The sequence below is a fragment of the Perissodus microlepis genome, chromosome 14 (assembly GCF_051167445.1).
Source record: "Perissodus microlepis isolate ML-2025 ecotype Zambia chromosome 14, ASM5116744v1, whole genome shotgun sequence".
In the NCBI taxonomy this organism is placed as follows: domain Eukaryota; kingdom Metazoa; phylum Chordata; class Actinopteri; order Cichliformes; family Cichlidae; genus Perissodus; species Perissodus microlepis.
This window is the reverse complement of record NC_140474.1, coordinates 20,234,287-20,248,639: the sequence shown is the minus strand read 5'-3', so window position 1 is coordinate 20,248,639 and position 14,353 is coordinate 20,234,287. Positions and strand designations below refer to the sequence as shown.

General features: G+C 38.7%; 1 protein-coding gene across 2 annotated transcripts in view; it reads right to left on the bottom strand.

Moving 5' to 3' along the window:
• LOC146373862 (leucine-rich repeat and fibronectin type III domain-containing protein 1-like protein) overlaps positions 1-14,353 on the bottom strand; it is a 177,051-nt gene that overhangs the window by 72,368 nt on the left and 90,330 nt on the right. For both annotated transcript variants that reach the window (XM_084952011.1, XM_084952012.1), the window contains exons 3-4: positions 2,196-2,412; positions 33-184 (exon numbers count right to left, since the gene is read on the bottom strand). In XM_084952011.1, the coding sequence (XP_084808137.1) occupies positions 33-184; positions 2,196-2,388 (345 nt within the window). In that variant the 5' untranslated portion in view covers positions 2,389-2,412. The remainder of the gene's footprint in view (positions 1-32; positions 185-2,195; positions 2,413-14,353) is intronic.

Sequence of the window (14,353 nt, the reverse complement as noted above, 5' to 3'; positions counted from 1 at the left end):
TTCAATGTCATCCATCCAGCCACCCATGTTACCTTGATCACAGTTAATCTATTAGAGTCTAGGTGGAGCGCTCTCAGGCGTCGCAGGTCACTAAAAGCAGAAGGAAGAATCTGGCTGATGGTGTTTCTGGACAGGGTTAGATGCAACAAGCTGGTCATGTTGGCAAAGTCCTTTCTTCTGACAGCTGGAAGCAAGCGTAATAAACACATAAAAAGACCTCATCAACAAAGTAAATTAAGAATCATTATATACTGTACACAGAGAAGTCATCAGCTGGCTCATGAACTGTAAATATGTTGAGTGGGGGGCTGAAAAGTGGGATCCCCATGACGTTGGGCAATAGAGTTCCTACGTGGTAAGGAGGACATTTCCCACATAGCAAAATTGGTATGTCCCCAAACTGGCCCACACAATGTGCTTACACATGGCCCACATACCACAAGGAATGATGGCCCTTTGGTGGCCCAGATCAGGTTTGCCAGAGGTGGCCCACACATGGGCCAGCACAAGACCAGTTGCAGACACACTGCTGGCCCTGTGCTGGCCCAGATGTCAGCCTAATGTGTACCTTTATCAAGCCATGTAATAACAACATGTGCCGGAACATAATAGTGCAAAAGTAACATGACAAAACTCTGTTCACAGTGAATGGACTGATTCTTATATAGCGCTTTTCTACTCTCTTGGATTACGCAAAGTACTCTATACAACATGCCACATTCACCCAATCACACACTTTCTCTAGACTGAGTGCTTCCTAATTACATTCATAAAGTAAATTGTCACTAGGTTTTGGATAAAATGTACACAAACCTGTCAAATCTGCATTTGAAACATTGGCAACTATAGCAGTATAGTATTGCAACATGGCATCTGGGTCTTCTAACTAAAATAGGAAAATAGGAACATAAATAGTGCCATCATTGGCAGACATGGCCCACATCTGGTTGATATACACCCCGCCATGACACCGGTCAGTCAGAAGTGCCAGCTTTATGCCAGATTCAGGGAAGACCTGTTTTCTATGGGCCTGGGGCACATAACCCAAACCACAATTAAGCCAGATATGGCATGCCATCACATAGACAGTGCCATCTATGCCAGGCCTGGCCCATATCTGGATAACATAAGTCTTGCCAGAAGTCAACCAGCAGTGCCAGCTTGATACCAGATCCAGGCCAGACCTGCTTGCTATGTGGGTCTGGGCAAGTCTGGTCCTTCCAGACATCAGCCAACTTTTCAGAAAATATGACTCCTCAGCCATAAAAACTATTGATTCAGTTCATTTTTCTGTTCAATCAGTTGTTGGTCCATTTATGCTATTAAACTGTTCATAAAAATAAACTCCATATGTGAATGTTAATGACATTAACAACAAGCCTAACAGAAGCTAGGAAGGGGAAAAGAAGAAAGGTGATCGGAGAATGCAGGAGAATATACAGCTCGATAAAAGTCACAATTCATACAAGAAAAAAGTCTAATTGAAAGCAAATATATGTTGATCAAATTCACAGAAAGATAAATAGACAAACTGACAAAAGATAGAAAAAAACAAAGGGCTAAATAAAACAGTTTAAGATAATAAGTAAAACCAACACATAAGAGGAAGACTGAATGTGGTTCTCTCAAACAGGGTAATGCAAAACTTAAATTAATTAAAATGTAAATGATCATTCAGGGTACTGTTAGATCTTTTTTTATAGCTTGTGTGCCTTTTGTTTTGGAGAACCTAGGAATAGAGCACTAACTGGAATCCAGATTAAAATAACAAGATAAAGCAGCACTTCAGTTCTTATAAAATAAGTATGTTTCAAAGTCACAAAGAGAACTCTTTGATATAAGCAGATGAATCATGAATGAGCTTAACTATGCTGAACCATAAATAACAAAAAAAGTATTAAAGTTAAAAAGAAAAACTCAGGCTCATGAGAAAAAAATTAGTCATTGTCAGGCAGAGACAACAGAAAAGCTTCGTGACTGAAGCCAACATTTGTACTCACTGTTAACAAACTCTTCAGTTACAACCAAGTGTTCTGAAATAAGATAAATATGCTGCCAATTATCAGCCAGCCTTTTAGTTCATTTTCATGTATACAGCCAAACCAAGCAAACTCGCTGCAAAAGACTGGAATACTAGTCAAATTTCAGAGGCATATTAAAATAATGAAATGCAGGACAGACTGGAACGCAGTTACCTGTAATGAAGTTCTCCTGAAGCCGTAGCTCCACGGTGCGTCGATCAATGGCAGCAGGAACAAACAGCAAGCCCGTCTTGGAGCAGAGGATAGCGAGAGATGGGGAAAGGCTCTGGCACATGCAGCGTTTCGGACACGGCTGTCCCCTGCATGCTGCTGCCAGCAACAGCAAAGAGAACCACAGCCGTTCCATTATCCTCCACTGGCAACAGGGTAACTGGAAGACAGAAAGGAAAGAGCAATAATTTAAAGTAGATATGATGAAGAAGCAGATATATATAAAAAGGACAATGTCAGAAAGTGGCAAACTGAGGTGAATCAAAGGTGAAGTCTGTCTTTGTTAGCTTGAAAAATCAGCCAGCCAACTGCAGGACTTTAATGCCAACAGTGGAAGAGTAAATCTAAACACTATGATTTGATTCACAGTTGGCAGTAGTCACCTTGTTGCATTTCAATACAAGTACATGTAATCGTAGTCATAGTTTACCAGACTGTGTGGCAGCCAAAAGCTCGTAGGTAAGGCAATCTCCAAGCAAAATTATATTGTCCAAAAAGGTTCTCTTCTTTACAGTTTGGGTTATATGAAAAAAAAAAGTGGTTCTCAAAGTGTCAGCAAAGTCATCAAGGATGCACTTCTACATGTCACAGTTTACCAAAAAAAAAAGAGTTCCACTCTCACACTCTCACAGCAAAAATAACTCGTGATTTTATATCTGTGTATCAGTAGGCAGCGCTATGTTAGTCGTACCAGTTTGACTAACAGGTATATCTGTGCCATGGAAATTCTGTTCAGCAGGGGGTCTTGTCTGCTACTTCTCTAACCGGCTTCTCCCTCGAAGCTTCAAAAACTCTAAAAAGAACATTATTAACAAGGCGTGACCATCTACTATAGCATCTGAATATTTTAAATATCCAGTGTTTCCATTTATGTTAGAGTCCAAAAAGTGAATCTTATGCATTAAAAATAGAAAGCATAATACGATCATATCCTTTTTAATGTACACAGAACAAAAATAGTAACTTGCTTACTCATAGATATCTACTTTTCTGCCACCCTTTTTTATTTGACTCTTTCTGTGGCATGCAATGTATTTCCTTCCATTAACTGATAATTAGTGCATGCCCATATCCTGCTCTACTATTTAAATGTCATTTTAGACCATTGTTAGGTGGTTGCCAGGTGATATGATGGTGTCATTAAAATAAAAATGATATGATGCTTTTATCAGGCTGCATAATTCAATTCAATTCAATTCAGTTTTATTTATATAGCGCCAAATCACAACAAAAGTCGCCTCAAGGCGCTTCATAGACACAGAGAAAAACCCAACAATCATATGACCCCCTATGAGCAAGCACTTTGGCGACAGTGGGAAGGAAAAACTCCCTTTTAACATTCAGTGTAATGAGATCGTAATATGTGATATAGATTAGAACATAATACATTTCTAATAAGGTATATAAATTTGATGTCATTCAATTAAATAACACAATGCTTTTATAAAGTGTTATAGGTCCACAAATGCTAAAGGTGAGTCATTTTAACCCACTGAGAGGTGGTTGCTAGACAACAGGATGATGTTGTTATATCTGATATACATAAGAACATTCAGAGGCCTAAGATGTACCTGTTTGCTAAGCATGGTTTCTCAACTCCTCATCATAGCAGCTGACAGAGCGTTTGTTTATCACAGTAAGATTCTACTGTACCTCCCTCACATTTCCTTCATGCAACACATTATTCACATTTTTCTGTCATTGAGCCTTATATTTAATTTTCTCTTCACACTTAACTTGCTCCATTACTTCAACTACAAACCAAGATGAATGCATCACATGAAGCTCTTCAGTAATGTGCAAAATGTGATGTTACAAGTCTTACTCTGTCACTCTACGGCCCACTATGCTCTAGCTGCTTGTCATTCAATATATTAATTCTATTCTGTTTAACAAAGGGGTAGAACCCAAATCATAACATAGCAATCATCATACTTCAAAAACAAGTTTACAAAAATTAAGAAAAAAGGAAAAAAACAATTCTCTGTCAGTTCATGTTTGAGAATATGAAACATAAGAACAGTGATTTAAATTGGCTGAAGCTACACAAAGTTTGCCTTTAACAATTGCAATGTGTTAGTCTGAATCATGTATTCGTATTCTAATTATGAGTTACAGCAAAAGGAAATTTTCATTCCCTTGCTCGGACTTCAGTTTCCTTATACTTATTGCTTTAATTTATCTCATGTGTACTCTGTGGTGGACAGACTCTAAACTCTGACATTGTTATTATTATTATTTTTATTTCAAGATGTTTGAAGTATTTAATTTTTAAACTGTATCAAATGTATCTTTTTTTCCCTATCCAGATTGATTGTATGTCTCCTTCCTTCAAATGATATGATATCAGCTGAGTTTGGATGATACAGATCTTGATTAGAAGCCTAAAGTTTAAATGTAGTTTCTACAATTCCTGGGGCAAAAAATTGGTTTTCCCACATGGTTCTTTTAAACATGTCTCACTTGCTACCAAATTTTCATCACAGGTTTAACAGTTATAGTAATGTTGCTTACCTCTCACCACTGCCATTGCTTGAATGGACACCATGGTGACTTTTCCTTAAAAATCATGACAATAATGTATCTGTCTTTATCTACATACCACTTTCAACACTTAACAAATCTGAATGTGTCCATTCATATTAATGGGTAGCCACAAAAAAGCATTTGATCGCTCTAATATCTCACTAGCTCTTTTTTTAAATTGTCAATAAGATTAAAATAACCACGGATGGTACATTTTACATATTCACTATACAAAAGAGACGTCCCTTGCTGAGCCTGTGTGCCTCGGGGTACTTTCTTGACAATTGAAAAGAGGCCTAAATTTTGAAAATGGTCCTCACAATAGGCTTTGTCTGAAGACTGATCAAGCTGTGAGAAACACTATTGTAAAAGTGACTGAATGAATCCCATATGTGAAAAGGGGCTCTTTCCATTTTATTGTAATGCCTCTTTAATGTGTTTATTTTCCATGAATCCTTCATGTTCTTAACCCACTCATCCAGATCCTATGTATTCATAACGTATCTTCAGTGTAATAACTGCTACACTTTGAACATTTAGACATACCTCACTTGGTTTTCTCACTCTTCCAGACTATGGGGGTTTCAGGCGATTCAATTATGGATATATGTTTTTTGCTTTATGTGGAATTCAGTGGGGATGCTGGTGATGAGTCACCCACCCTTACTTACAGCCATGCTTGTTTGTCTGTAAAGAACTAATAACGCCACAGAAACAAATGCAAGCTGTGTGTATTTGCTGCCACTTAGATTGGGCCATTATAATTGCTGGCAATAATTTGAAATACAATAAAAATACTCTGCTAATGGTTTGTTAAGATACTGGTCGGAACCAGTTGAAACAGTAAATGGAGAAATTTAGGGACAAACACAAAATTAACACAAAAAAAATCTTTGCTAAGTAAAACAGATCAGAGGTGATTCTAGTTTATTTCAATGTTTATTTTCTTTGTTTTGTTGGTCTTATTTCAGAACACCTGGTCGGGAAATGCTCAAAAATCTGGTCTCCACCATAACACTTTGCAGTTACAACCACTCACAGGCCAGGCCTTTCTCATCAGTTTATTCAGTCTTTTGTGTCTGATGCTGCTCCACCAGCAGACCGCAGCAAAGCACACTGCACTCGCCACAACTGACTGACAGACAATCTCCAATATTTTGCTGTGCAAGTTGAAGGATCTCATCTTCCTCCAGAAAGAAAAATTCTGCTCGTAGAGCCTCTGTGCTGGTTTTCCAGTTTAGTCTGTTGTTGATAATAATGCAAGGCCACTTGTATTCCTCCAAGATGTCAACATCAACATTCTGTGTTCCAGAACAGACATACACAACTGAAATTTGGAGGCTCGGAAGCTGAATAGGAATGGGGACAGTCACTTGTGGAGTTCCTGTTTCCTGTACTGCACACCACCAAATCAGACATGTCACTGCTAGAGATGGACCGATCCGATATTTCGTATCGGTATCGGTCCGATACTGACATAAATTACTGGATCGGATATTGGAGAGAAATAAAAAAAATGTAATCCAATCCATTAAATATCAAAAAAGCACCTCACAAAACTTGCGACACGGCGTAACTCGGCTCATAACCGTAGCACGTTGGAGCAGTGAGCTCATGTGATAGAGCGGCTGTGTGTATTTGTAGCCTCGCTACCAAACCAGCATTTCATCTCCGATGAAGTTATCCCAGAGAGAAGTAAAACACCTTAAGCTTAACAACCGATATATGGAGCGACTGCTTCTTCTTGCTGCTACTTCAATCGTGAAACTGATCAATGATCAGCTGATCGGCTTTTCTGTCGTGAGTCCTCTCTTGTTTGTTTATTGCTCACTTCGCGCCAGAAAGAGGAAACCAGCAGCTGAACAACAGCAGCACGTTTAACCTTGATAAGCTGTTGTTAGAATTTATTTAATATTACTTTCTACACCAGGATCTTTTTCTACGCAGCTGACTGTGCAGGTAACTGGTAACTGTGCAGGGGCGGATCTAGCAAAGTTTCGCCAAGGTGGCCGATAGGGCATGAACAGGGAAAAGGGGGCACAAAGACATACTTTTCTTTCTTATTCTCATTTAAAATGTCTAGCTTTTAATAAATAATTATCTGTATCTTACACCCAAAGTTTTAATCTGATGTAAAATGTATAGAAGTCCATTACTGTATATAGTAACTGTTAAGTCTAATATACCCTAGTAAGCTATAGTACTTTTTCCTTTGGGAAGATACCATCTGTGCAGTTTGCAATTCTGTTGAAGAAAGATGTTGAATCTATTTAATTATTCTTGAAAAATAATTTATTTCTGTGCATTTTTTTTTCCACACTGCATCAAATTAAAGTTGATTACGTTGATTAAGCGTCATGAGGTGGAGGGTGGTTCCCTATTTTTTTTTTGCTGGGAGTTTGCAACCCTATTAGTTAGGCTGCTTAATATTTCTGCTAAGTACTCTTTAAAATACCAGAATAGGAAGGATTGTGTAGGTTTAAGTTTATTAGATTGATCAGTATTGCTGAACTATGAAATATTTTGGGTGCAGTGTATTTTTTACATACAGGTATAACAGAATAGCTTTAGTGTTGTTGTTTATTTAAACTTGAGTATGAACTTATACAAAATGCAGCAAGATATTAAAAAAACAGTTTTATTGATTAAAAAAACACAATATCGGATTCATATCGGTATCGGTATCGGACATAAAAAAGTGGTATTGTGCCATCTCTAGTCACTGCCCAGTCTCACATACTGCAACCTATCTCTCAGACAGCGAGTAATTCATGAGAGGGGGATAATTTTACTGACTTTCTCTGTCTCTTCTCTCAATAACAGCAGCTTTGTTCTGGTTTGATTTCTCCAGCTGTTTCACAGTCAATTCAGATGTTTATCAGATATTGTTATGGGGCTGATCCACAGAGTTCATTTGACAGGAAGAAGGAGAGAAGCGCCAAATCAGTGAAGGTAGTGAAGGTGTGTAGACACCAGGGTGCATGGTGAAGGAAGCCACAGATGGCTGTGAGGTGAACCTGTTGAAACTGTATAGTGTATAGTTCATTTGCTCTCTCCAGGCTACCCACTGGCTGCCTGCTACTTTAAAACCAATGATTTTCTTCATTACATTCAACACATCCTTCATGCTGTTTTGTAAGAATCACCTCCTTTTCTCAGTTTCACCCTTAGGTCATGCTCCTCTCTCCTTAGTTCATCCCTGTGCCCAGACCTGAAGGCTTTTACCTTTCAATTAAGCATTTCTTTCAGGTCAAAAGTGATCCATTGCTTATTGTTCACAAAGTAGTTGTGGCTGGTAAAATGGTGTGTTCACAAAATTTGATATATTCCTTCATCCTCTGTCCTTCAGTCAAACTGTGAACGTCTTCTCGATGTGGTGCACTTTAGCCTGTGTCCACAAAGCAGTCCTGCAGTGTCCCCATAACCCCATTTGCCAAAGTGTTTTACTGTTTAACAAGAAGAACACACTTTGGTGCTTTGGTCAGATCTGTCAGGGGATGGGAGTGAAATGGCACTGGATATTTTAGTAGCATTTGCCTACAGCAGCAATAACATTTAACAAGCAATAATATTTTGTGCCCTATGATCAACTGGCCATCTGTACAGGGTTTACCTTGCTTCTTCATTGACAACTGTAATGGAATTTAACACCCCTGTGTGACCTTGAATGGATGGATAATACAGACAAGAGCACTTTATTGACATAAGTGTTCATAATGTATGTGTTAATTACAGATAGTGTACATGTTATCAAGACCCATCAGTGTTACATGTGCCAGATATTCATAAATGCCTCTTTGGCTAACAAAAGGTCTAAAAAGTATCTAAAAAGCATAAATGTCATAGGGCCATAAAGTTAAATAAAAGTGCCAAATAAATATCCTTAACTGATTTAAATCTTTTTCCTTAAACAACCTATTATACTGGATGTCAAATCAACAAAATCTGGTAAATTTCTTCATATCACCAGAAATGTCAGCGCTTAAAAACAACACCTAATTGCACCCAGCATCATTCTGAGATAATTACACTACAGCTTTTTTTTTTTACAAGCAATTGTAAAAACTACCAGAAAAACACTGTGAATTTGTATGTTTTTGCAAAGTAAGACACAAACACACTGAGTTTCTTTGTTTTGCTTGACAGTATGATCTCTCCTTAGCATTAGGGAATCAATCAGCTGCTCCCAGACAGGGTATTTTTCAGTGTGTTTAGGCCAGATATTGTAGCAGAAAAAAAACAGGGATTTCTACTCTGTGCAAAAAAAAAGCAAGAGATTCAAACACACTAGCAGCATTGCTTTGGAGTGTTTAGACTTCACTTATGCTGGAGAGATCTGAAGGAAGCGGTAATTAGCAATGCACACTGGGGAAAAAATCCACAATTTCTGAGAAGAAAACCCCCTAAAAAACAAAAATCTTCACAGGTCATATTGATGCTCGCTGTGATGACAGCCCCTCGTGGTCCCTTGTGTCCTCCGATTAAGCCTGTGCTCTTCAGTCAGAAAGAACGAGACATGATCAAAGTACTCCAAACCCAGTGAACCGAATGCATTTACAGAAAAATAGAAAACAAAAGAAAAACAATATTTACAGCATTCACATTGTAAATATCAAGGATGTGACATCACAAAGCAGAATTTACTAAAGGTCACACAAGCAGAAATGGATTAGTTGTGAGATTTAAGAACTAAGAGAGCAGTGTTATTACAGTCCCATCTGAAGCAATTTGCAACACATATTACTACAGACACACATAATGGAAAAAGAAAGAGGGAGAGCAAAAATCAGCAGGCGAGAAACATCAGAAAGCACCACAGGTATAAATAAACATAACAGAAATGAATAAAAATGAATAAAAAGCTAGTTGTCAGATAAAAAGAATGATAGTAGGAATGAGCAGGGAATGAAGTGATGATGCAAAAATGCTCAAGATAAAGGTTTAGTTCTGTCTAATTTAGATGTTTAAATCTTAATATAAAATGAGTAACAGTAGGTGGACATTAGGTAAGGCTGCACTTTTTGCAGCGATCTCGTATAGAAAACTATTACGCGTGTATATAAAACAGGTCCGCGGCTCCGAACCGTAGTAAAGGGACCTCTGGCTAATACGTCGGGTTCTGTGTCAGGGTCGTTGCCGAAAACTAACTTTACTTTGTTGTCTGGGTCAACTTTGCTTGCGAGAGACAGAGAGAGGCGTTGAAAGGCTGCTCCAACGGAACTTATTGTTTCGGACGAAAACACGAACACAGTGCAGTCAAGTCTTAATACCTTACTTACAACTGGGCTCGTCAGGCACTCTTCTTGGTTGCAGTGGTTATTATTATATTTACATGCTTCCATCTCCTGTTTCTGCTCGGCGACAACTCGTACTTTTCCACTCTCCTTTTTCTCCCTCCCTTGTGCTCACAGACACATAACGGGTATGGCAGTCCATTCTCCCTGCAGCACGGACTACACTGCCCATGAGGCTACATTCTTTAGGGCGATGCCTGTAACACTCTGACTATTGCCTTTATAATACAGAATTTTTTGACTAATTTTTAAAAATATTTCTTCACGTCATTATGCGGCCTGCAAGTGAGGTGACATGGGCCACGAGATTGAGACACAGGCATTAGAGCCTCTTAACGCGTGTTTTGAGTTTCCACCGGAATTACCAAAAATAGAGAGGGGGACAGCCTAACATATGAAACAGGAAAAGACCGCCGTGTAATCCATTTATTTCAACAAAGTAACTGTATTCTAAATACCACCCGTTTAAACGGTAACTGTAAAGAAATACAGTTACTCATATTTTGTATTTTAAATATGTAACAGCAGTACATGTATTCCGTTACTCCCAAACACTGCTTAAAGCTAACGTTTTAAAAACATTTTATCACCATCTTCTGTCAGAACGTGATGTCATGTGGTTGGTTGGTTGCGGCTGATAGACTTACGTTAGTTTATGTTAGCTAGCTAGTGACAGAATCAATAACTCAGAGAGAAATAAGGGCACTAAACCTTAAAATCAGTTTAAGGGGATCAGATTTGGGCTGCCCCTGGTTGAGTTTTATGTTAAGAAACTGAGGATATACCGTCTGCTTTCACTGTCTGTCTCGTTAGCAGTAATTGACTGTTGCTGTTTGGCTAGCTGCACTCGAAGAGCCTGTTTGAGCCAGGTGGTTCACTGGAGTGTACCAAGTAGCGCAATCAGCTGATGCTATCAGGACAGGTAATAAAATAATCTTTCTCTTCCCAAGAACATCGAGACAGTTTACAACATAACAGCCTACTATATGTACATGACATCACAAATATAACAAAGTTTCTTACAGGAGCAGTCGGGAATCTATGGAAGAAGATTAAGGCCACTGGGGGGCAAAAAGTAGGGATGTCTTTTTTTTAAACTTATTTCTTAAATCCAGCTTCACAGACAGTTTTAGATCTAGGTCAATTATTGAGAGCAGGGCTCAGTGGTGTAAATTAGCCTTTACATGTGTTGCATTTCATGTCCCCTTTAAGTCATCTACAGATTTAAAATCTCCATTTAAGCATTAAAAAACATTTCCAAAAACAGCTTACTCTTCAAAATACTCATAGTCACCTGGTGACTTGACTCACATGCCCCATAACACCCCAGTGAGAGTAAAATAATGACTTTTAAAAACTATATCTGAATTTACAACTGAATTTTCTGAAATGTGCACTGATTCAGGCCCCAAGTTTGCTTTCACTGGCTTAACAAAGTAAGGTCTGATTGTAACCTCTGGGCAAGCAAATGTCATCTCACTCTTCTCTTAATTGCCCATTGAAGGATATCTTTATAATGGCAGCCCCTGTCCTAGCCTCTAGCTAAGTCCTGGTGATATGATGTCATATCCTTATGAATTTCAAAAGAATCTAATTTAATATGAGGGCCTCAGGTGATGAATTTTACTCCAACTAGCAACGTTTGATCTCGCAATCAGTATGGCTCATTCCTGCCGAAGTAACACATAAAAAATGATATACTGTATGAATATATCTTGCAGACTTTGTATATGCAAGACAGGAAGACAACGCCATTAAAATCTGTATGGTGCAATATAATCCACTGAATCACCCTGGAATAAAATAAGTTTTTTAAAGGCGAATTAACAAAAATTCACTGCTGGAATACCACCTGAATGAAAATGCTTTTAAAATCAGCAAACAATAACTACTTATTATTCAAAACAGGTGAGTGGTTTTTGAAATCTTTATTCTTCACTGTACTCTATTGGTCGTGCTTTTGCCACAAACATAGATGGAACCCATGTGTGACCATTCGTATATCGCCACTACATCAACACCACCATCACCACATCTGTACCTTTGGACAATCCTCAATTTTTTATTAACCAGAACAAAAAATCCACTGCAGTCAATATCTGCAAAGTATCAATTTATACCAATAATAGTGGGTTTGTGCCTGTGTGCACATATGTGTGCCGAAGCTTGTATGCTCACTTATACTGTGTTTCAGGCCCTGCACTTATCCTGTGTCCACCATGCTTTCCTAGAGTACGCTGCACCATGCAATGGAGATGGATTACCCTGTCAGTATTCCTGCAGAATCACTGGAGAGCATCTTGTGTGTGTAATGTACTGTGTGTGTGCTAAAGCATGAACATGCGCATGTGTGCCTCTGCACATGTGCTTACTGACTGCTTATAGTGCATGTTTCCTTCCTTTTATAGCAGTGCAGCTGAATGTCTGTTTGAATAATTAACACATGTAATTTTGCTTAAGGATCTATTTAAGGGCGTGTAAGCATGCACTCCTGTGTTTACTATAGACAGTAGAAAAATACTTCCATTACAGCTCATAAGTGCATAAGTGTTCATGTACATAAGTGCATGCCTTTGTGGCGTCCTGTGTAACCACAGAAATGTATGTGCATGTATGTGTGTGTGTATGAGCGTGCGTGTGTGTGTGCTCAGATGCCCTTTGGTGTGTGTTTCATGTTTTTGTCTTGAAGCATGCTCAATCACCCAGGTGGGGAAATCCCAAAAAGCTCATTCTGTTCATCTGGACCTAGTATCTAAAAACGCTACGTCCAGATGAACAGAATCAACTTTCTGCAGACTTTGCTCTATTGAGAAAACTGGGTTACTAACAAACTCATATGTACTCACCATTAACACATCATTGTGCAATGCTTTCCTGTGCTTAATCTCTGTATAATGCTACAATGATTGATGGCAAAAGTGCTCACTTTACACCTTCACGTCAGCAATATGTCAGCTGTCACAGCAACAAAACTGCACCTCATATGCACCTATTTGTCTTTTCTCGTGTCACCTCCTCAGTAATAATAACCCATTATGCTTTCTTCCCACTGAATCAAGCGAAAGAACAAAGTAAAGTAAAAAGGTAAAACTGATAGCCGAAAGCTAAAATCAAGGCACAGAAAGGCATGAAAGAAAGTGAATGAAGGATAGGTGAAAACGGTGGCAAGAGCAATGGAAAGAGATAAAGCTATAGCAAAAACAAAGTGCTCCTCCAGAATGGGTTATGTGTCAAAACCAGCGTTGAAGGCAAAGCTTTCATTGGCTGCAAATAACTTGGTGGGGGCCTGTAGCTAAGCAACAGCCAATGACACATAGATGGTAACAGTGAGGAGGTGGGAAGAACGTGTGTGTGTATGTGTGTGTTATGCTTGTGGGGGTGTAGTGAGAGTGTGTGTATGGGGGCTGTGAGAAAGTACAAGATTGGTCTGGAGATCTCGCAAGTAATGAATCTGGAGTGTTGCCGTCAGAGAGGGTGAACGTGGGGGAGAGAGAGTCATAGAATGAGAGTAAAAGACAGAAAAAAAGAGAGCTTGTACTTGTGTGGCATTCAAAGTACAGGAGCAGTGCAGTGGTCCACTGTTTATTTGTGTATGAGATACTGTTTGCATTATTTATTTTTCAAAACAACTAAAGATCAATCAGAGAATCAATCCCAACCTTTTTAAAAAAAATAATATTTTATCGCTTCTTATCAGTTTGAGGTACCCCCTAAAGTATATCCAGATTCCCTCTAGAGTCCCTCTTCGCACAACCAAGCTTGCTTTCTTTTTCATCTGATACAAAATCACATGTCATTTAACAGTCAATAAAACCTTGATGAAAAGATATATAGTGGAGGAAAAATGCTTGTTTTGAATCACAAAGTGCATATAAGAGTTTGGCAGTTTCTAGAGTATTGAAAGAAAAAAATGCAGTTAATCAGTTAAACTATTAGAGCCCCAGCTGGGTTTAAATGTGTTATTTAAATGGGTTCTTTGATTAAAGACTGAAATAAAAATTCTGCTGCCTTTTATGAAGACAGTCGATCTTGCTATCTAGATAGATAGATAGATAGATAGATAGATAGATAGATTAGTTGAGGGACGAGGGCGCAACCTCTGTATAGCAAGGATCCGCCCTACCAAAGGGAGAAACTGAATTCCTGATGGCCCTGTTGTGCTGCTCTGTAGCTGACCCTGACCTTCCCATGGAGGAGAACAAGAGATGAATGAGACACTTCCTCTGTGGGCATCACTATTATTGTAGCCCATGAACTGTGCTGTTCACTCTCTGAAATGAG